General features: G+C 27.6%; 1 protein-coding gene across 7 annotated transcripts in view; it reads right to left on the bottom strand.

Annotated features, from left to right (window-relative positions):
* The window catches only part of LOC112687439 (tachykinin-like peptides receptor 86C), a 196,265-nt gene that overhangs the window by 25,954 nt on the left and 144,600 nt on the right, over window positions 1-25,711 (bottom strand). For all 7 annotated transcript variants that reach the window (XM_025560159.1, XM_025560162.1, XM_025560161.1 and 4 more), the window contains one exon: window positions 225-359. In XM_025560159.1, coding sequence (XP_025415944.1) covers window positions 225-359 — 135 coding nt within the window. The remainder of the gene's footprint in view (window positions 1-224; window positions 360-25,711) is intronic.

Genomic DNA, 25,711 nt, shown 5'->3' with positions numbered 1-25,711 from the left:
ATGGTATTATAATTATGAACGGGATATCGACATTTAGATGCACTACCAGATGATTTGCTCGTTTACCGCAGAAACGGTGTGCACGACGATTAAACAACATTACAGTTATGGGCGATAATGGTGTGTTAATCGAGTTAGATGTAATACCGTAACAGATTGTAGATTATCTAATAAAAAAAAAAAAAAAGATAATATTGACATTGAATTGGACGTTTCGTACAAACCTTTTTGTTTTTATGTCGGAGTACAGAATGCACGGCATGGCTAGAAAAACACTGATAAGCCAGGTGAACACGAGCACCGTTCTTGTTCTCGTCCTCGACCGTCTGTGCCGCAACGGATGGACAATGGCCATGTACCTGTAGATAATATCCAACAGATGTAGTATTTTAATAAATAATAATAATAATAAATAATATATAGTTGTACCATTATAACAGTGTATTTCGTTAAAAAAAAAAAAAAAAAAAACCGACACCTTGTAAACCGTATAGTAATATTACGTACAGAACGTTTTGTGCGCAAACTACTGTAACGATCTTTACATTATAATTAGCTTATAAAAATAGTATGTCAATATGTGTATTAGCTGATTAAGCACTTCGCCCTACTCTAGTCTCCTTTATCATATGGGTTTTGGCCAATATCGAATATATGTAAGAAACGGAAGTTCGGCCACAACGACCATCCATTGTAACTGAATTTCTTATTTTTTCGATGTAGATATTCATAGTTATATTATGTATAAAACCTTAACACAAGTAATTATCTGAACCAATCTACATTTATTTTTAATTTTAAGATCTTTTTTCTTTATGCTCTCGACAGTTGAATATATTTTAAAGGACTAGAAAACCTCACATTAATATTTTATATCTAATTGGTCACTACAATCGATAATAACTATTGATAATTATAATGGGATACAGTTTATGCAGAAATTAATATCACGTCAGTGTGAATATAATACCAGAGTATAATTCAACGTTTTTACATCGTATTTCGTTATCTATTTCAAATTCAGATTATTCCAAATTAAAATAAATATTACCATAATGTTTAAAACGTCCGATGGATTACATATGAGATGAATCACTCAAATAGTGTGTCCCGTACGAAACACACGAAATGATACATCAAATAATCTCAGTTAATTTATTTAATCTGTATTACAAAAAATGCGTCAATCAAATAATCATAATTGTAAAAATCAAATTAAATTATTTTCTCGTTCAAACGACACCGTATATTAGTTATGCTATTTAAGCAATATGTAAAAAAAAAAAAAAAAAGTCAATCGATTTACAACAATTATTTACGGAGAATTACTGAAAAAATATACCACACAACACGTAAGTGAATAATTAAATAAATTTTTATTGAATACTCTAGCAAAAAAAATACTGACTTAGGAAAATCGATTTGGATTAATGCACTGTATAGTGTTAAGCAACGTTAATAACAATAAATCTATGCTACAGGAAGTATAAGACACATTGAAATAACTGTATACTCATGTCCCAATAGAAAATAGATTAATCTAACTTCTTAGAATATGAGTAGTGGTGTATTTATTTGCAGACATTATAGGAAAATTATATATAAACCTACACAGGCAAATTTAAAGAATTTTCGTTATTTATTTTCAATAAAAATGGTTTAAATCTTAAGAAGTTTTGTTTTAGTATTTATCAAAATTTGTTTTGAATACTTAACTAATTAATATATATTTTATAGTAGGTTATTAAATGGTTTGAATGTAAAGTGTTAAGAAGAATAAATGGTTCTTACTACAAAACTTCTACGCAGCAGTACGAAATCAGGCATAACGAAAACTTAATAAATCTATTTAAACACCCTAACGTTGTTGCCTTTGTTAAAAGTAAGCGGATACAACGACTTGGACATGTCTGAAGAGCAAAAAAGCAAATTGAAGGAAATATTATACAAGAAATTAAATAGAAAAATACCGTGAGAAAGGCCTAGACAAAGGTGGTTGAATACAGCACTAAAGGATCTCCGAATCTTAGATAACACGATGCTTGGGAAAGATGCAGGTAACAAGGAGCGATGGAGAGGCGTATGGAAGACAGCGTTGGCCTTTAGTGAGCCGTAAGCTGTGAAAGAAGAAGAAGGTAATTAAATGATAATTAAATTAGTACGTCACATTATTTTAGTTATTTAAAGTGGCAATTTTCCACAGGCCTAGACACGGGAAATATATAAATACGCCCCAGAATATGAGAAAACAATTGCACGATAATCATTGAACAAAATACTGTCAACTGGTATGTGGGTAATAATTATGTTTAATTAAATTAAACGAAATGATAAAAGAGAGAAGACGTGTACGAATAAACAGGCGTTCTGTGACGGTCATGTAATTCGACCACAACGGGAAACACATGCGTTATTTCAAGTGTTATCTCCATTTAAGTTGTGCGTTTGTGTCTATACGTACGATTCGATCGGCGTATATTGGCGCCCAACTCGTGATTCGTTACTATACGACTTTTCTGTGTTTGTGTGTTACGTATAGGTTATTTTTTACTTAAAGTGTATACATTAATTTTGAAATTAACATGAATATATGTGTGTGTGTGCGTGTGTGTAAATGTGTTATTTACATGAATCTGACTTCTTGACTCCACATGTTAGTACGTGTTGATCTTACGTGATATTTTTGGATTCTGTAGTTGTGTTTGTGTGATTATATTTTGTGAGATTTTGTACACAGAGATTTCCCAACGACTTTGAGCAGTTATTTCAAAGTTTATTTTCCACCGCAAGTAAAGAAGAAGAATTTCATTATTCAAGACACGGTCAATATTGACGGCATCGTTTAAGTGACAAGAAAAAAAAAAACCAACTAGGGACTTAATGATACTATAAATTTTTATTTTTTAATTTTTTTTGAAGATGGGGGGGGGGGGGTAATCTGAACAAATTTTGCGGACTTTTTTTTAACGATAGTAAAAATGACAAAATGACATAGACTCAATGCTAATGAAACCAGTAGTCAAAAATATAATTTACCTAGGAGTATAATAGCTAGTAAGTTTAAGCTATTTTAGTTTGATGGAGAAATAGAAATAGGTAATGCTAATTTTTTTAAATTTATTAAAATTTATAAAAATTATTATTAAATATTATTTACCGACTTGAAGAATAACAAATAATAAATAATATATTATTCAAGTAGTAAAAAAAAAAAATACTTAAAAAAAAAAATATAATTGTTATATAAATTGAATAATTATTTAATATTTTAACTTATCTGCTATGGTCATCTTGAATTTAATTTGTTTTAAAATTAATTACAATTTAAATTTTATAAAATAAAAATGAATAGGTTATAAATGAATACATTTATTAATTTTATATATATTTATATAAATATTTAAAATATATAACAGAAAATCGAGTTTAGGGATGACAATTTTCAAATAAGCTTAAGTTGATTTAAAATGTATAAAATTGGACTAAGCAATACTGAATGGAGAGCTAAATTAATTGTTGAATTTGATACGTAAATATAAAATTATAACTGTTTTTATTCGTATTATAAATCATATTTTATAATAAGTTGTGCGATTGTGTTTACAAATATGATTGGCGTATATGATAATTGGTAAAACACAGCAAGTTTATTATGATTACATTAACTATATTACTATATTAATATTGGTCCAGTTGCGAGATGCGTACATGATACATTCGTATATATTTTATATTATTATGCAATGATTGAACTCATGATTTACTCGTGAAAAATATTTCAACCACATTGGCCCGTGTATAATTATGTCGAAAATAATTTATGATCGTATTTGAATTAAATACCGTTCACAACGTAATATCACATTTTTACGAATGGATTTTTTTTGTATTTTTATTAAATTATTGACAAATAAATCAAATAATAATCGTGAATAACAAAAATTAAGACATAATAATGATGATGAGAAGAAGTTTTCGAAAATCTGTAATTGTACACATGTAAAACTGTCGTCATTACCTCGTCAAAAACCAAATTATATACGTATACTTTATTATAATATTCAGGAAAACTTTTAAGTCCCACATAAATTTACACAGGTACTGAATATTCTATTCGCTACTTTTTGTCGAATAAAATAAACATAACTGAGTACAACGGAATGGGCGAAGAAGTTTTTGAAAAGTAATTTTTATTAGATAAGAATTCCTTAATTTGTAAAACTTTTAAAAGCTTTTTTCTTTTTTAACTCAATGTTGTGAAATCTGGTCGGACGATTTAGTGTTATGAACAACGCTTCACGATCACGAAACCCCATAGTAATTAGCGGCTTTTACCTCGGGTTGTACATTTTAATAGAAACACGCACACGCCTGTCCGTTGAATGAACTTTATTAAACTCCATGAACTCCTCGTATTGTTTAATGAACTCTAAGGATTTTCCGTATGAAACGTATTATTTAATTTAAATTTTTTTAATTTTTTTTTATTACACTTATTCATACGATATTTGAGCATAACGATTAATAGTTTAAAATACATGTACTCGTATTAGATAAATACAATATAATATTATTGAGATGTAGAAACCATTATTGGAAATCAGTGAGAGGGAGGGACTTATTATTTAATAAGCGATGGTAAAAGCAAAATAATAATGTCCAACGCTTAAAATCACATCAGATTGAAAAAATCATAGTTAAAATATTAAAATCAACTGAGCTTAAACATATTTGAAACAAAGTTTAATCGCATAAGAACATTAATTTTTTTTCGGAAACAATACTTTTCAGTTAGACTGTTTCATGTTACCGAGTTATCATAGCTATACAATGCATTTTTATTGGAAAAACATGAAAAAAAATGAATTCAAAAAATATTGTGGTTCGCTGAGTGTACTTATGTTCAACTTGTGCGTTAGTATGTTTACAAAAACATCTTAAAACTTAATTAAGAACAAAGAAAGCATAGCTTATGGTTTATTTATAGTTTAAACTATTTTAATTAATACATTTTATGATTTTCCTTAATATATTATTGAAGAAGAAAAAAATGTATGGTTAAAAATATATTGTATCATTTATGAGTAAATGATGGTAAAATAAATAAATAAATAAAAAAAAAAACATGAATAAATAAAATAATGAATAAATACATTTTATTTAATTAAATTATAGATTTAAATTTCTATAACAATTGTCAGTTATTTAACCTACTTAAACCGGTGAAAATTATATTTATACTTATTCGTATACGGCAATCAAATCTTACGTATTGACATAAACAAAAACTCAAAATGAAAACTTGAAAAACGTAACTCTTCCCATAGTGTCCAGAAAGGCTGTATCTGGGGGGTTCAGGGTGTCTGCCCCCTCCCGAAATTTCTTCAATATTTTACGAATTTTTAAAATAATTATTCATTTTTAATACCTACATAAATATTTTCGGTCAAAAATGACTTAAGCTCCAATTAATCATTGATTGCTTTTAATTTTATATCATAATATTATATGAAAATATGATATTAATTTTAATAAAAGAAGATTAAATCTTTTTGTCTTATTTTTAACCAAATATCAGAAGTTAAAATCTAAATTCAATAAAATTATAATATACATGTTTTGGACCCCTCCCGATAAAAATTTCTAGTACGGACACCAAGTCCAGTCACACGACCACTACAGAAAACTCTTTGTTACCTTGTCTTTTTATTTTTTTGTTTAACTTAACCTGATTCATTATATTTGCTATTGTTATATTTAATATTTCTTAAATGTAAAAATTGAATCTTCACGATTTCATAATTCCGATAATTATTATTTAAATAAATATTATTTTAAGATCGCTTTTCAAATTGAACTTATTAAGTTTAAAATGAATTCATTCGAATTCTGAAGAATATCGAAAAATGAAATAAAATAATATTTTACGATCTTATTCAAAAAATTCATCAATTTTTTTTTATAGTGAATCCACAAAAATAAACTTCATAAGATGTAAAAAAAAAAAAAATAATGGACATCTAGTGAATTTAAAATCAAATGTAATAAAAAAAAAAGAATTTTATTGAATAAACAAAGAAACAGTTACCTTGGAAAATGTAACAAATTTAGCCCAATACATTATGATTGATAAATTCGACAATTTCACAGTAAGTAAAATCTTAGATGAGGAGAAGGAACCCAATGATCCGAATAAAATACTTTGATAGAAACGAACAATTTACAACAGAAATCCAACTATTGAAGGGCAAAATTCATGAAGTGGAATAAAATATATTTCGATAAAACCGTTGGTTTAAAAGTTCAAATAGTTGTTATACATATTAGTCATAAGGAAGATCTTAAATAGTCCGTAGTTAATGAAATATGAAATATCGCAAACAGTTAAACATAAACTATTTTTATGTAGAAAAAACATACTGATTATAAAATGTTTACAAAATAGTTATGGAAACTCTAGTTTGGCTGTCTGATAAAAGGGGAAAAAGTGAACTCGTAATAATTAGTAGAAAAAACAAGTGTAATACCAAAAAAATAACAGTTATAGAGTTTAGCGTATTCATCTTTACATACTGAAATATCAGAATTATTAATTGTCAACGATTATTTGAATCCTTTGTCTTTGCCACTGTATAATTCTGGTAAATTATTAACTTTGTTAGTTTACTTGAAATATAGTAATTGACCACACCTCTCGTATTTGATAGGCAGCACACTTGGTTTTTCCCACCAGCTGTTACGAGTTCGTTTTTTTATGGAGTGGCCGATAACGATGTTTTACGTAAACTATAATTTAACAAAGTTTATTAATGACCGAAATTAAGGCAGTGGGAAAAACACTAGGGATTTAAATATGTATAGAAAATGTAATAATGATTTTGACCTATATTTATGCGTACAGATTATACATATGTTTCAGTGTGTAGAATAAAAATTGAAAAAGAATGGAAACATTTTGATATGAGCAAGTTTATATAAGTATTTTCACTGTTCATAGATTAATGTAAACTTTTCATAAAATAAATATTTGTGCTAAAGAAATAATAATTATTTCCAAAAATTTATTTATCAGTTATTGATAAACCTCAAAAAAGCAAAAAATAATATCTACTCAGATATTAACAAACTAAATTTGCTTGTAATTAATAATAAAAGCATTAATTTTCTCTACCTTAGTATTTTATTAGATCAATCAATAAAAATGTTTAACAATTATTATGAGTTATAATCTATAACCATACTGAAAAACGTTGTAAAATATATTGATTGTATTGCATTAAAAGAGCTCAAAATCTGGGTAAGAAATTTTAATAGTTTCGAAGTATTTAATTTATAGAAAACTTAAAACAATAGCTTTGATCATAAAAGGTGAAATATATGTGTTCTTTGTATAAAAAATTAAGCATCAACTAAATTAATTCGAAGAAAAATATATTAGAAATTGTAACTATTTGCAGGTAAAATACATGAATAATTACTAATTTATATGAAATAGTTGCGCTGTATAGTGAAAATTATATAATAGTTTTCCTGATTTAAAAATTGGTTTTACTGAAATATATAAAATCGTGTAATAAATTAAATGGTGAATAAAGAGCAGTATTTGTGTGTGTGTGTGTGTGTGTGTGTGTGTGTGTGTGTGTGTTTGTTGTCAATATTGATATGGAACCAATTAATATTGGTATTAACAAATTAAATCTCGTAGAATTGGGGATTCTGTAATTTTGTAAACGAATTTACTAAAGTAAAATGTAGCACCTGTGGTTCAATCATTAACCACTATTTCGGATCATTGTAATGTAATACTTTTCGACGGACAAAATAATAATGAACATAATTTTTTTCCAAATAAAATGAATTATAAACCGTTTGATATCCAACATTTGATAAAACTTTTGAGAAACAAGAGTACTCTTGTCGAGATATTATTTAATTTATATAATAACAAATATTTTATTAAAGTTCTGTTAGTCAACTATTATAACATTTAACATAATAAAATATATTTACACATAAAATATCAATCTTATATATATGTTACGGGTAATGTTAAGATTTGTATTGAGTCGATATTAGCCGAATGATTTCGACACAAGCCATGTCGCTTGGGTAATGTGTAATTTTTCTCTTATAAACAAGAAATATCAACATCATCCGGATAATATCAATGTTAGCCAGTCAGTTTTAGATAATGTTGTAACTTAAATGTTATATATTAAATATAATGGGTAAGATAGAGGATAGAGGAAGAACGGATCCAAGAAATATTGTATTTGTAATCGTGTCTATTAAGGATGGACAATACTATAAACTTGGCAATAAGAATGATACTTTGCTACAGTTATGCACCAGAAACCGGTTCGGTGTTTGTCCGTTGCTTCTAATTCCGCTAGATGATGTGGTACATGTTCAAAAATTATTGAGAGAAATGTCAATGTCTCAAATGTCAGATAGTGGTGGTCAAGAATACAAAATGTGTTCATTTAAAGGAAAATGTGACACCAACCGATGCAAGTGTAAATCATCTAGCATTTTGTGCAATTCAAAATTGCATGCAAGTATGCCACTAATAGTATAAAACACTTTAATTCTATATTTGAAATAGCATTTTATGATTTAAAATAGATACTCAATTTAATGTTGTATTAAGAATGGGTAACTAGGAGATGTATGATATACATGATCGGATTTGCGCATTCGTCTCATTACTTCGATACATACGATGTACACGAATTTCTGTTGGTAGTATTTTAATTTTATTTAATTGTTTTTATTTCAATAATACAAAAAGCAATTTAATAGCTAATGAAAAAAAAAAAGCCCGTGTGTGCCCGATCGTACACGATAGAAATGAAATTCGCGATTCATATTGCGACGTGACAGGAATTTACAAAATTTAATTGCACAGAACGAAATAGGTACATTGAACGGGGATTCTTTATTCTTCGTAAACCTTCGTACTTTTACTGATGGAACAATGGGTTTTGTGAAACAATCTGTTTAACAATTGTTAGTATTCGATCGTCTTGCACTTTGTTGGTTATGATCGACCACGCTCGTTATCGACGAATTTCCACTTAAATTTTTCCGCGCATACTTTCATTCGCTGCGCATTTGCGTTGCCCATAAATATCAGTCAAGAGTAAACACAAATATCGGAAAATAATAACAATAACGCAACACGCGGTACAGATCGACTGAATAACGAAACACGAGCTATAGCTGGGTAAAGTTAGGTATGGATATATATCACGCCGCTGCTGGCAAACAAACTAAAAACATTGTTTTTTGTAATTTTTTTTGCGTTTTATATTGCTTTTAAAACAATATACAACGATTGTGTGAGACTATTGTAGTGCGACCTACGGCGATAGCGGCGGCAGTGGTGAGCCACGTCCGTTAGGCTTTTAGGTTGCAACGGCTGAATCCCATGAATCCCACTTACGCTACAGCTCCTAAAGAAGTTTCACAAAAAACAAAAAACCTTTTTTTATACGTATATATTTTAAATATATATTTTATATATATTTTACATGTTTTTCAAGACTACGGTTTCAGATTTCGAGCGGACGTAATGGTTTTATGACGATGAGTTTCTTTTCCGCAACAATTATTTTTTATTATTCCGGCAAACACTATTTTCTTTGAGCCTCAGCTCAATAAAAATCCTCGAAAATATATTTTTTCCGAAGAATGTTTATTTTTTAAAACAAGTAATTTTTAGGGCCCGTGTTTAAGCCAAAACTAGTGTTAAAAATTAAACGCATCTATTTTCTATTTATGTTTGAAAAATTGGCATTTATATGACCATTACTTTTTTTTTCATTTTGATGTTACTTATTTTTTCCTTTCATATAGTTTTTATCAAAGGAGGTCTAGAACGTTCAAGCTGTTTATTTGATACTCGTGTGAAATAAGTATTTTATTACGTGATACGTTTGAGTTGAAACGATATTGAATAGGATATTTTATATAAAATTAATATAATTTCGTTCACTTGGAACCTGCCACTTAGTAACGGTCTGGCATTTAAACGATCCCTCGTAAATAAACCCGAAAATATAAAGGCAGTATCTTACCGGTTGTTATTTATACTCGGAAGCAAGGAACTTTATTATGTTTATATAATATTTCTATTATGTTATACGAACATTTAATGGTAAACATTTTAGACACATAAAATTACGAGCGCGGTAGTGCATTATAAGCTGTTCGGGAATTGGTATTATGTGATTTTAACTGTTGACCGTCATCTTCGAATACTTACAAAATTGCATACTTGGATAAAAACGTAGTCACGAGAATGACGTTTAAATTGCGTTGAAAGTTTAGCCGACGGTTATTAACTTATAAACATTTGGCATTTGTAATATACAGTATACACTAAATTTTTAAAAATATTTTTAACTATATATACTTTAAATATGCATTTTGAGATGTTATTTTCGAATTAATCGGTATTTATACGACACAGATACTCGTATTATGGTCCTGTATGATTTTTATTATTATTTATATAACTGTTAATGTCAAATTACGTTTAATTTAATAAAAATAAAAATAAAACCAACACAAAATACAATTTTTAAACACGAACTGTTTGAAATACAAATTAATAAAAAAAGAAAATTATAAAACCCGGAACTTCGTAGAATATGTTCTTTTCTGAAGTAGTAATATTGCGGACCTATTGTTGTGGAGATTAATAACGTTGTATTATTAATTTTCTTTTGCATCATTAAAAAATGACTAGAAATTAATTAGTCTGTTTACATTGGTGTACAATAATTAATAACACTGAGATTATTATATTACCTTGAATTTATTACCATTATTATCATAACCGATGAAATATTATCGCATTTGTGTTCTAAGGTTTCTTGAGAGAACACTAATAACTGTTTCGTCACGGAGTATATGGAATCGTCCAAACATCACAGTTCGTCGATACATTTTTCAAAATATGCTTTCAGTCAAATATTTTAGTGACGAAATACGGAAAATACTGTTTTATGATCATAATTAATTAATTAATCGAAAGTAAAAATGTCAACATGAAAGTCAGTTACGTGGACACAATAACATAGCGAAGTTAGCCGACGACTGCAGTTGTCCTTTCTGTGTGACCATATTCGCGCTCTTTCGTAAGTATTATACTCTATATACACCGAATGAAACGAAAGAGTTATTCGTCAAAGACAGCGTTTTCCAACCTTTTTTTTATTCGAGTTCTCCTTGACTACTGCTTTAAAATACCTTCCTGTAAATCTTTACCAGTTTGAATAATTTTTTTGTTGAAATGTTGTTTATGTGTATACAATTAATTGGTATTAATCTGTACACAATTAATCTCGACAATTATGTGAACATTTTATATACGATTATATAAGCAGCCCAGAGTTAAAAAAGAACGAGGTGGTGGCGATAATGGTACTAATAGATTGGGAATAAAGTATTTGGCGAGTATCGGTTGTGATGTTGAGAAAGTGCAGGAATGAAAAGAAACGAGAGCAATCTGAGGAGAAGAAGAGGCAATTGAACAAAGTGTAATTGATAACACTGACCGGTGGGGTATGAGAAAATATAGAGAGGTTCTATCTGATTAACAAATAATTTAAAGACACGTGAAGGAAGTAAGAAGTGGCCAGAACGGAATTAGAAAGGAATTAATTATTTTACAGAATAAGTAAGACCATGGCTTGGATTGAATAGTGGTGTTTATATTTCTGTTCTAGGTAACATAATTAGGTGGGATATTGAAGTAGGAATTGAGTCATAGACAATTGATACATGATTTAAGATTGGAAAAAAGTCTGACCGTGGCATCAAATTATTAGATGAAAGTCAAATGAATGCCATGAATTTGGCCATGGAGTTCATAATTTCGTTTCCCAAGATGTCAGAATGACCCGGAACTCACAAAAAACTGGATTTAAGAGTACACGTTAGAGAGCATGAGATGAAGGATACTGATTAGGAGGATAAGATGAGGTGATGAATTGAAGACATTTGAAAAAAAGAGATTGTAAGCAAGAAAGAAATTAGAAATAATTAGAAATTTATTTGGCTATAAAATATAAATAGTTTTAAGTGCTTCAATGATTCATTAAAACATTTGAATGTTACTATAACTATACTATAACTACACTACTATAACTACTGTTTATAATTATCTAAAATTAAAAAAAAAAAATCACTGATTTCTGTTTGTGACATATCTTATTACGATAAATTTTAAATCAATTATAATACATAATTATTACTGGAGTTGATGTTAACACTATTTATATTTGTGCAATAGACGTTCTTTATTTTTAATCGCGAAATATATTGCATACTTCTAACATGGATCGTTTTAAATAAATTAAACTCTAAGTTTGATAGTCATTACTAGGGCACGGATGTTATTGAATTTGCAACTTTTATTCTACTACTGCAATTTTTTGATAAGTAGGTTTTAAATGCGTTAAGTGTCAGCATGAATTAAAATCTAAAAATGTTAAGTGCAACTTATTGCAATTTTGCGAATTTCTTCATTTTAATTGCAAATTTTTCGGCTTTACTAATTTTTAAAACAATTTTAACTATTTGACATAAAATTATCAAATGGCTTTAAAGTACTAGCTTTACTTACTGATGTACATTATTTAATTAATTTATTGTGTATTGACATTATTATATACATGGTCATCACGACAGTTAAAAAATAAAATCATGTCGATCGTGTGTTCTACTGGGATTATTGGGTCTATCGTATTTACTGTCCACGTGAGTAGTAAATTAGTGAAACGTTATTATTGGACAATCTGTTCTTCAATCATTCCGTGAATTTCACATGATCGTGTTCTTTTATTTTTTTGTAAATATGCCGAAAATGTAATCGAGTTTTTTCACTGTTTTGAAAAAAAAAGAACATATGAGTTTGGAAGTTAAAAAGAAAACCCTTATAGTTAAATATAACACATTTTTATGTAATATATTTTTAAATTTGTAGAGCTTAAACATTTTTTAAATTAAATTAAAACTTATTAATTATAACGAAAGGTCATCTATTAGTAAAATTTTTAATTAATTAAGCGTAATTTTCGGTATTTTTTAGTGCTTTACTGCAATAAATTATACTACTTTTTAACCACTATAACATCCGTACCCTAGTCATTGCCCATTTTTTATTTCGCTGCATACCTAAACCTCGAGATCCCGATACTTAAATTTACCCGCACCAATGGTTGAGATATGCTGGTATGTGAAGGCATTACGGTAGGATTATAAAGTTATATTTCAGTCGAAATGTTTGGTGTTCCGATGGTGGCGATTTTAACCATCTTACTATGACATGTGCTATGACAGAAAATAATCGGTCAACGTGTAGCGCGTTTTATGTTAAAACGGACAATGTAAACAGAGACATTTTGGTAACGCGTGCTTTACTCGAGGTTTGCATACGTCACCCGGATAAGTTTATTAACGTCTTCGGTTTCGATAGAATATTACACGCACATACATAGACAAACACTGTCGCTCTACTTAGTAACACGGCAAGGGCTGGCTGGAATGATTTTGGCGAAAATGGTAACCTCTGCAGCTACAAAAATTCGATATCTGTGTCCCATAGTTCTCTCGCAAAATTCTTTGTTACCCTCTCATTGGTGTTCAACATGAACAAATGCGATGTAGAAAAAAATACAGTAGCTTCAAATGTCATTCACGTTTTTAAAACCGAGTCATCCACTATGTACAAACTATAATGATACGAAATATATAAAGGAAACCTACTGCAACGATTTCTACAATGAAATGGAAATATAAAGTATACGCTAATTACGTATTTTCGATCGATTGATTTTCATAATTTGAAAAAAAAAATGTTATATATTTAATAAACCAATTTGAATTATAATAGTCATAACCTAATGATCCATGCCGTCGGAGTATATCCACCGAAATCATCTCTTTGGCAACGTCTACAAATAGTTGACTGTTTTTTATGTGTTACTCGAGTGGTTTATGCCATGTGAATTTTTATTTTTAACTGTCTATAATTTATTATTCATTATTTTATATAAAGAGATTTGATTGAAAAACATTTTAAATGCGTTTGATATTTGTTTCATGGAATATTATTTAATTTCATATTATAAATGATGAACATATAAATTCAGTCAAATGAAGAGGACATAAAAAACACTATGAATGAGCTGATTACCAAAGTGCAAAGTATGGGACTAATGATAAATGAAGGGAAAACTAAATATTTGGTATTTATGAGAGGTAATGAACTACACCAAAACAGAAATTTGGAGTTTGAAAATTATTGTTCTGAAAAAATAGAAAGCTTTACATATCTGGAAGTTAATAGTCGCAATAATTACCTTGAGGAAACAAACCTGAGAATAAAAGCTGAAACAGGTGTTATTCCGCGCTACAGAAAACATTCAAGCTTAACTAATCTAACCAATAAAATCAAAAACGCGACTATACAAGGTTTTAGTTAGACTAGTAACTTTATACAGATGTGAATGATAAAAAATGATTAAATATATGAACATGAGATACGATCCAATAAGGAAATTAAAAACCTGAGAGAAGAAGAAGACATTATACAAAAACTTAAAGGCAGAAAAATGAGTTAGCTTGAACACATATGGAGATTGAATGGTATAATGAAGCGCTTAACTGGAAACTAGAGGGCAAGTGATCATTGGCTAATCGAAGAAAATATGGATAGACGAGCCTAACTAAAACTTCAGGATATTTGGGGTTGATAACTCGGAAGAATTAGCAAATGATAGAGAGTAATGGAGGAAGCTGTGTGGAACAATTATGGGCCTTTAAGGTCTATAAAAGCTGAAGAAAACGATAGTAATTAAATACATTTAATAAACTATAGAACATACGGCTACGTCAAAGTAATATATTTGTCAATACATAGATGTGCATAGTTCAAATAATAATTTTGTCATTTTCTACATTATGAATAATACAATAATAATAATATTAACAGTTCCTAATAATGACCAACATAGAAAATTAAAATCAGCAGTGTTACAGTTTGTCACTTTATCCCCTAAAAATCTAGTTTTATTTGGTTATTTACTAAATAAATTGTATGAAATTAGTTTCGTTAAGTTTCTTACTCGTCAGATTTATATTTAATTTAATGTATACTTGTTATTTTAAATATTATGTTTTCCAGTACAAAAAGCAAATTTATAATTGTTTATACCATTTTCAAAGTCACAATTTCTGTAATAAATTAGTTCAAATTTAGTTCAAAATTCCTACGGCAGATACCTAAAAATAACAAATTTATTACATTTGATTGTATTTTATGCTATTTGATATTATGTTTTGGTCTGAATATAATATAGGTTATATTATTATAGCAATTATTATTATTTATAGAGTTAACTTTTGATAACTCAAAGTTCAAGGAAAAGTCAACATTTTATCTTATCAAAAACTTAAAAAAAATATATAATATTTTTATGCATTTTATTTATCATAAGTTTTTTAAAGTATATCAGAGTTGTGAGCGAGTTGCAAAGTTTTCACTTAAGGTTTTTAAAATTACATCTTTATTTTTTATTGTTATAATTTTTCTTATTGTATTTTTCAATAATTTTAAGCAAATTCACTTTTTATGTAAGTGATAATGCTGTTAATTTTCTTTTGAGTCATAATAAGGCGTACTATTAACCACTGCATTAAGACTGTCTCACTTATACGATGCATGATTAATGTTTTATAATATAATATTTTAATTAATATTACTAGTTAACAATATTTTATAACGATAAAAAAATTAATAGAAAAAATATATCATGTACTATCGGAATTCATCCTGATTTCTAGTTACATATCAAGAATGATAATAATAAGTATGATATATAAGATAGTATAAATATTTTCAAAAATAACCCCATCTGATGTTGTACTATAATTTACATTATTATGACCACACACTTAAGTCAAAACTATTTTTTATTCGCACAAATCAAATACGCTACATTTTTTTTTATAAAGATATTTATTCGAGTTACTCATTAATATTCAAGGTCTTGCATAATGTTGGGTTATGATTAAACCGTACTTTTAAAAAGCAGTTCAACATTGTGTTCAAGTAGTTTTTCAGTTTTATAGTTATTGAAAATCAATGTAACAATTTTGTTGATATTATTTTATACTTAAATGATAAACAACTTTGATTGATGTTAGTGATTCACAAACAGTGTCTTGAACAGATATACGCTTTTATTAACATTCCCAATTTAAAAATCAATTCAAGAATAAAATACTTGTACAGAACATTCACTTTTAGTATTTGTGGAAGTTAAATCCAAAGTTGTGTATACATATTGAGTAATAAGAATTTATTGATTTTAAAACGGCGTATTTTTTTGGTTTTTTTTTGTTGATCTACAAAATATCTTTTTGTAAAAATGTTGTGTGTTCGAACGTTTTATTTAGTCACTCTACATAGTTTAGAATGTTTGAAGTTGATGGTAATTTTTGGAATTGTATTTCAAGTAATCTTTTTTATAAAACAGTGATAAATTTTTCTTTACTTTGTTTACTTATAACAAATTGGAATTCAATTTTCACAAATAAACAATAAAATAAACTAATGTATTTGAAATGTATTAATACAATATTAGTTTTAGCAAAATAAAAACTAAAAATTGTAGAACGCTTAAGAAAGAAATAACAGAATGTCACCAAACACAAAGAGATAATATTTTACAAAGCATTGAGATTTGTTATTGGATTTATCAAACCAATTATACTAAAATAATTATTGAATCTAAATATTTTGAATTTGTTATGCTCGATTAAGTTATTTTTCGATATTTCGAAAAATGTAAAAAATATGCAAAAGAAATACTTTATTATGTACTTAAAAAAGTAATTACAATTATATTACACTGTCTAAACTATTAAAATTTACTAATGTTTACAAATTACGAAAAATGTTATTATTAATCAATTATATAAATTCAGAATAAACAACAAAAAATATTTATATTGAAATAAATACCGACATAAAGTTATAAAATATGATTTTTTAAATGGAAGTCAACGAAACGAAGTTGAATGGTTGTCACGTTGCATAGGTTTCTACTTATCACTTGTATTTTTCACATGTCACTATTAGCGTATATGTTACTATGCATACCATATGCATATTAAATATATTTTCAGGTAACTATTCTAAAATGCTTTAATTTTTGTCACTTATTTCTCCGCTTAAAATCCGCTTAAAATTCCACAAATTGTTTTAATTTGAGAATACTCTGGATTTTCGGACAATATTTAATTTAAGTTTAGCACACTATATGCCTATTCCCCCCCTTTTTTTTTTAATTGAGACAATTAAAATATTTTTAATTTATTAACTATAAAATGAATTTTTAAATATTTATATAGAAATGTGCACATTGTCATTTTTTCTCTGGTATGCAAAATATACAAAAACAAAAATTATCCTCAGGAATCTATATAGTACGAGATATCAAAATTTGTTATCAAAATTATTGTAGGCGAATTTTTGAAATTTAAGTTATTGTTATCATAATATACATTTTATTTATTATTAATAAAAATAAATCGTTCGTAAGGTCATATTTATCCGAAACAGAAGATCAGAGATTAACTACAAGAACGGAATCATACAAGACAACAAATGAATACACGGAGTACATCTATCAAGGTGTGATTGTTGAAATGTGAAGTTGTCCGTACGTGAAATATTTAACGTGCCTAATTTTGTAATCATTGAGGTTTATAATATTTTTTTCGGTTAGAAAACATTTGTTCTTCATAACTATACCATAAATATAAAGTATACATTAATCAAAGTTTACTTGCGTGAACTTTACGGAGTGTCTGCGCGGACGCGCAATCGATTAAAAGCAAATCATTATTATATGTATCATTACGACTCGGTGTATTGTTAAATATTACAACGTCGTGATATTCAGTAAAAAATTATTTGAAAACCCTACAGAACCATCAATAAAAAAAACCACGCGTACAATGTCGATATCGAGTCGTTAAACGAAATCAACTCACTGATTGCACATTTATGGTGATTTATGATCGTTAAGCATGATTACACGTTTTCCGTATGTTAAATGAAATAATACCGAAAGTACTAGCCTGAGTATGGAATATGTATGTGTTCGATTAATAATTTCTGAAAAATTAACCGAATAATAATTATTTTCGTATAATAACAGTATTCCCATTTGAAAAAGAAAAATTGTTCGATTCAGTGAAAAATATTATTTTACGGTATATACTTGCAGCATTCTCCATGAATCAGAATTTGAAACAATGTATAATTAGGCATTTACAAAATATTTTTAATTTATCACTCTGTTAAATAAAACGTAGTTAATATAAAATATATTCTAAAAAAAAAAAATTAAGTAGTCCGTACAAAAATCCGTTCTTGATACGTCGTATGGAACGAATCTTGTTATGTGTGGTTTTCAAAATTTAAACATTGAGAAGTCAATTAAATTTCTCTAAGTTTGCTAACATATGGTTAAGTAACTTAGATTTTCGAACTCTCTAAGACATTAAGTTATGATATCTCCGAGAGGTTTAAATATAATATCTTTGAGATGTTTTATTATTGTTGATATGTATGTTATTCAAATTACGTTACCTTCAAATTTGCTTATATACACGAGTATAATATTGGTACATATAATTTTAACAAAATTAACTGTACCTGTATGTTAATAATAAAAAAAAATAATAAAACAAATAAATAGTGATTTAGTTAAATTTTTAACATAATATTATACTTTTATTTCAAAATTCATGATAATAAAAAAATAAATAAAAATAAAAAATATCAAATATCAAATAAAAATATAAAATATAAATTAATATTAAAACAATTTTTTTTTTAATAATCGCAAAATATTTTTTTTCCCGTCACACGTATAACAATAATAACTGGACAGTATATGTTTCGAAGAATTTTTTTAATTAAAAATGTAATTTCGTACGACAAATGCGATGGTGGTTTAGCAAGACTATAATATACGATGGCATTACAATTAATTATGAAATTTTCAAAGGAAATAAAAACTAAGTGGAGCGTTTAATTTGAGCAATCTGTTTACATTCATTATAACCATAGTAATTTCTAGTACCTGCGTCAATTCGAAATCCAAGGGAAAAAAATCAACGAGAAATGAAGATAAAAAAAATTAAAATTAAAAAACATGACGATTACTGAGAAATATAACATGTATAATTATGCAAACCGTGATTATTATACCGTTAGAGTCCTGTCCCTTTAAAAAGCTAATGTTTCCACTATTGTAAATTTGTTAGCATTAAACACCATCAACAATATACAATGATTAATGTATTGGTGTCGAAACACAATTTTGTTGAATCCGGCTATTGAGGTGGTTTTTTCCCATTAGATGCTCTTATTAGTTGTTTCGAGTACAAAATCTTCATTTACAGTTTATTTTATCGAAATGTGTGATAATTAATTTTTGATACACATTTTTCAACTTACTATCCCAATATATTATGTCTCTTCCCTATATCGACAATAAAAAATATATTTTTTCTTTCTCGTCGAAAATATAACTATAATAAAATATTTTTTTCAAAGGACTATTTTATGCTTATGATAAATGTCTTTTCTTACAAAATATATATAAAAGATGACCCCCAGTTATATCTCGATGGAAAAATCTCCATAGATATTTTTTTTATTTTTTTTTTACAAAGGTGAAGTTTAATAACAATGGGGTCCACATTAAACATTTATAGTCAAATTTGTATTTTCATCACATAACCAACTGGGAAAAAATTCTTTCAAAATTTTAATTTCAATAAAAGTATATAATATATAAATGGTATGACATGTTAATAAAAAAATATCAATGTATGATAATCAAAAATCGAATTATTAGTTTACAGTTAGAGCAAATATTAATTTGTAGGAGAGGGTAAGCGTATCCGGAATCAATGATAGCTAATTAGATAAATCAATGAAAAGAAAAGTCGTTAAAAATATACGATCTGGAGAAGTCTAGTCAGGAAAATAATACCTATTTAAAAGTATTGCTCAATCGGATTTTTTTATGCAATGTTTTTTTTTATATTATTTAACGATCAAACGTGATACAGCGAATAAATACGAATTACCTAATTAAAACTTTCGACCGTCTTAAAAATTTTGAACATATCAAAAAACTGTAAAAGACAAAGTTGCTCAAAAAAAATAAAGTAAACCAAATCTAGTGTCAAAAATGGTGGTTTCTATTTAAACAATTTTTATTTTATTGTGCATGCGCAGATAAAAAAAAAATTAAAAATTAGAATTTATCAAAAACTTATGTATTTATATGTTCTGTACCATATAAAAAAAACCCGAATTAAATTCAAGATCATGCGTTTGAAATATTTCCTATTACCTTTAAAATTGAACACACGGTATATAAAAACGACAGATTATACTTATTATTATTATGTTAAACAGTACAGAAGAAATAAATGAAATAATAATATACAAGATTTATTTATTTATTTCAAAGACATTCTTATAAATTGGATATACATTTGCTGTTCATTCAAATTATTTCTGTTTTTAACGATGGTTATAATATCAGAAAAGTGATAAAAGTAATGCAAGGATGATAAAGATATTTATTTTTTTCTTATTCAAAAATGAATATAATTATATAACATTTATGATATGAACTGTTTTATTTTTATAGCATAGACTTTTTCTTAATACTTTAAAAAACATGAGATTAATATTTGTTTTTCTACATTATAGGGTATACTAAATAAAAATAAACCTTTTTATTTATTTATATGTACAAATGTATTCGTTATTTTTCAGTCTGTTGGAATGATGGTAATCTTTTAACTTCAATATAGTATTTGTTAGTAATAAAAATTTATAATTTTCAAAAAGTATTTCTCAATATAATATAGTATTTTAAATGAGAAGTATTGTTTAGGCGTTTATATTATATTTATATAATCAGTACAAGAATTAATAGTTTTAATAATTTGAGTAGGCAACATGTTGACGTAGGTACCATTATAGTGGAAGTATTAGAATTGCACCAGTGAAGTAATTATAATTTCAAGTAATGAGAATCGCTTAAAAAGCTAATTTTTTTTTTTTTTTTTTGTGTCTTTGTATTGTAAAGTTGCATAGAAATATTGTATAATTAGATAAATAAAAAAAAAAAAAAAAACATTTTCATATTCTCTAAAAAAAAAAAAAAAGACACAAATGAAGTCGAATAACATCTGGTTAACATTTTAAGTACACTCATAAAAGAATTATTCATCGTCTTAAATACAAACTGTACAGTACAATATGAGGTCGGTAAAAAATTTTCGTTAGTCTGGCAATCAAATGATGGTAGAATATTATAAGGATATGAATTTAATTATTGAAGATAGTATATACAGTATCGAACTTTTAGAGTGTAAAATAATAGTTGCATTTTGAATACATAATAAACATAATCACATTACCATTTGTTTTGCACTTGTAGTTGTATGTAATCAATTATTGAATGGATTCTAACTGTTTGAACTATGTGAAGATTTCGAAGTAAGATGTGTCTAATGTACTCATATAATAGTTAATATCTTAATTGTGATAATTATATCAAAGTCCTTATTCTATAAGATATTCACGTTAGTGAAATAGTCATAACTCATAAGTGCATTGAATTCATATCGTGTACATTATTATTGCAAGTTTATGCACATCTCGGTAACATTTATTAGTAATTAAATAATACGGGTAAGATAGTATAGGATTAAGGGTTGGGGAGTCACAGCTTCGACTGAACGCGTTTCCTTTAACTATCAAGTTCAGCGAAAAATTGATTACAATCTTTATTCTATTAATTGTTATAAAAAAATGTAAAATTTAAAATCGCCACACCCATACTTATCCACTGTACTATTGATAATAAGCCATATTTCAATTGGTGATTTAACTTTCATTTTGAAATTATTTATGATAAATGCGTACAAGGCTTTTGGACATTTTGCATATCATTTATGTACTCAATCCTAAATAACATTTTAAGCGATAACCATTAATTTTACATTTTAAATCGATTATTTTGTTTTAAATTCTTGGCTTGTGAACATAACATGGCTGCCGGTAGTCTGTAATTATTTTTACACGCATAATGTTCGCGGTCTCCACCGTAAGCAATTAATAGGTACCTGACAATATCGACTCCGTATAAATAATGCATGTGATGCAAGGACGTAGGTAAAAATTATTTTTTTGTCAGGGAGAGTTGATATTTTTAGGTAATAATTATTTATATTACTAACAAAATATTTACAGTATAAGATTTTGAAATGGGGATGTATGATTTTCTAAAACCTATCCCTTTACCTACGTCACTGGTATGATGCAATATCACTGGCAAGTCATTATTTGTTTTAAAGAATTTATGATTTTAAGGTAATTCCCTTCTATTTTTAGATAAATTTATGAGTTTCCGGTTATGATTTTTACAACGCTTACGTGATTCTTACATAAATATAACAAAGTATCAGGTGTTTGTGTTATATTATCGAACAAAACAGTAGGTTTGTCATGTGTTTGTTAATTTTATTTTTCATTCAATTACAGTTTTATTAGTTATTAAATTACCGGACCAACTAATATCCCAATTTTTCATCCGTTCATATTACATTGTTAAGTCCAAACTCTACAACGCGAATTCGTGCGCCCTTTCGCTTGCATTTACATAAATACAACAACACCTATACCAAGATAAACTAGTTAAAATACCATTGTTGTGACGTTTCTCATTCCGTGTACTCACGTCTCGTATCATAATGACAAGTGGTTTTCGCCGATTTCGATGAAACACATTTGCGTCGATTATCCGTATGGAATGTCCCTGACCCACCACTGGTCGAGTCGATAAATAAACGGGATCTTATTTGTTTTTGTCGTACATTAATATAGACTTTTTAGCATGTTAACTAATTGTAGTGTGTACTGACGAAGCAGAAATCAGTGATAGTCACTAGGCAAGCAAAGTGCTATCTGTACTCTGCATGTGTACTGTATCAATTTCAGTATACATTTCTGGTCTGGCAGATTCAGTGCGATGAAGGCTTATTGAAAAAAAAATCATAATAATATTAAATAAATAAAATATATGGTAATAATGATGAAAAAAAAAATATATATATATGTATTATAAAACTATAGTTCAACGATTCGAAACGAACATAAAACCTATTACCCAATACTTGTGTATTCAGCGTAAGGGTTATACTTTATTTAGGATTATTTCGTTTTGACTGTACGTATATTATCAAAGTTAACCGGATAAACTGGTGAATGATTACTGAGAGTGTAGTAACCAATTGTAGTTTAAAAATCGTAAATGGAAAAAGTTTTTGTTTGTTATTTTTAAACCTGGTTTCTGTAAGCCGCACCGCCGGCAATAAGACACTCTTACGGGCACGTTTAAAAATGTTCATTAAAATGCACATTTGTTGCCGTTAGAAGATTGATAACGTATCGATGCATCGATACCGTTGCAATATCTTCGACAAGACACAAGTACCTAGGTATAAAATAAAATAAAATATTCTATAAATACTGAATATCTCACCATAGTGGTGCTAAATAATTGGAAAAACGTAATGACTCTGGGTCGCTGTAAATTGTGGCCCGGGCATATTTTGTACATAGTAAACTGCGGCCTGGCTATATTTTATATATATGTAAATTGCGGCCTGGGTATATTTTATACACACGTAAATTGCGGCCTGGATATCATTTTTATTACCTACCCAAATATTTTTTATTTATAAATAATAATTACGTTTAATCAACTTTACGTCTTGAGTAGTTAAAGATTCGACATTAGCATTTTTTAATTCAAAATGAATAATTTTAGATGGCCTGGTAAACATAATGGCTTTTCTTTTAAACTATTGTTAAGTTTCTGTCGATTTATTATTTGTTCCAAAATTTTAAAATGACTTGTGTGATCTTTAAAACTATCTATACAAATATTATTATCATTAAACTTCAAAAAAACACTTACACGTTTTAACTGTGCAACACCAGCGTGAATATCATTTTTTAGCATTTTGTGAAAACGAAATTTGAAACCATCAACTACTTTCAACGTTTTATTCCTTTCGCTTTTCATAACGTCCATTTTAATTAAATTGAAAAATAATGTAAACTGTAGACTGCATATCATAGGCGGACATTTGGTTGAATTTTTTTTTTTTTTTTGGGGGGGGGGCTATAATAATTCAATGTAAAATAACCCGCAGGGGTTTCACCTCCAAACCTTCTTTCCATGCACAAGTAAAACTTATTACGGTTAAAAATATAGATATGTTTAAATTGTATTAAAAAAAATACTAAATAACGTATATTTAAAAATAATTATTGTTTTATTTTAATGACAAATATTTATTTATTATTAATATTTACAGTATTGAAAGATCGCTGAACTTATCTTGAACAAACGATGTCCTTAACCAAGTTTTTATTTTTTTCATTGCACTGAAACTTCTTTTGCAAGTAGCCGAACTTATTAGTATTGTTAATGCTATTGTAAATAATTTTTTATTACTTCTTATTTTACGATTTTCAAAAAAACGAGAAGATAATTAAAAAAAATAATGAATAACATTTCTAACAAAGTTTCGATTTCGGAGAGGCTGTTAAAATATTTTGGGGGGCTAATCCTATGTCCACTTATGTTGCATATAGACTATAGAGCAACGTAAAACCTCGTGCGTAAGGTCTTGGATCAAATGCACACTGGCTGCTATTAATATATTATATTAGTGAACATATTATTATTATCTACATCGATCAATCAGAGATTAGTACTTATCTTTAAATTGTACAGTTGACTGGAAATCGGAATATCTAAGGCCGCAATTTACGTAGCATATAACTATGACCTTTTTTGGGGGACACAATTTACCGACTCCAATGACTCTAACCCAAGAGTACGTACGATCCCTCACCATTGTTTTGCATTTCAACCCGTATCAAGCGAAGTTATAACACGAAAATAATGCATTTAATTAAATACTCGTTGAAACATGTCCAAGTAAGTTCCAACAATTTTGCTTTTATTCATCAAACACGTATCTTAAAAACGGAAATTCCTCCGTCTAGACTTATTTTGTTCTCGTTCAAATTAAATTTCTTCTCATTCATATTCTTACAGTCTTCTCGTTACACGAGAAGTCTTGTCAATTTGTTACAGTTGTAAAGATTGCCATTTTTAAAGATATACTGCTACGTTTTCACAGTAATCACGTGATTGTACGTTCATTGTTCGTCTATTGATTCGACGATGTTTATCACGTTACCTGTTGCTTATACAGGTGCTCGTCATTTTTGTGATATAATCGTAACCATGCGAAATAAAATCAATGCAGGCGATGTATAGTGATATTAGGGTTGCACATCTCGGGGAGCTATCAAATACGTTTTTTACAAACATTATTTAGGTTTTAAACGGGCCAGGCTCAAAAACAAAAAAATCAAATTTTCGTAAATAAAAACATGATAAATAATTAAAATTAATAATGTACAAATAAAACAAACATCCATAACTATGGATTAACATGCGTAGAATTACAGTGCGTTTTAAATTATTTGAAGTACATACTATGAAATTAACAA

Source organism: Sipha flava, unplaced genomic scaffold (genome assembly GCF_003268045.1).
Source record: "Sipha flava isolate LNK unplaced genomic scaffold, YSA_version1 34_pilon_pilon, whole genome shotgun sequence".
NCBI lineage: Eukaryota > Metazoa > Arthropoda > Insecta > Hemiptera > Aphididae > Sipha > Sipha flava.
This window is presented reverse-complemented; position numbering and strand designations above follow the sequence as displayed.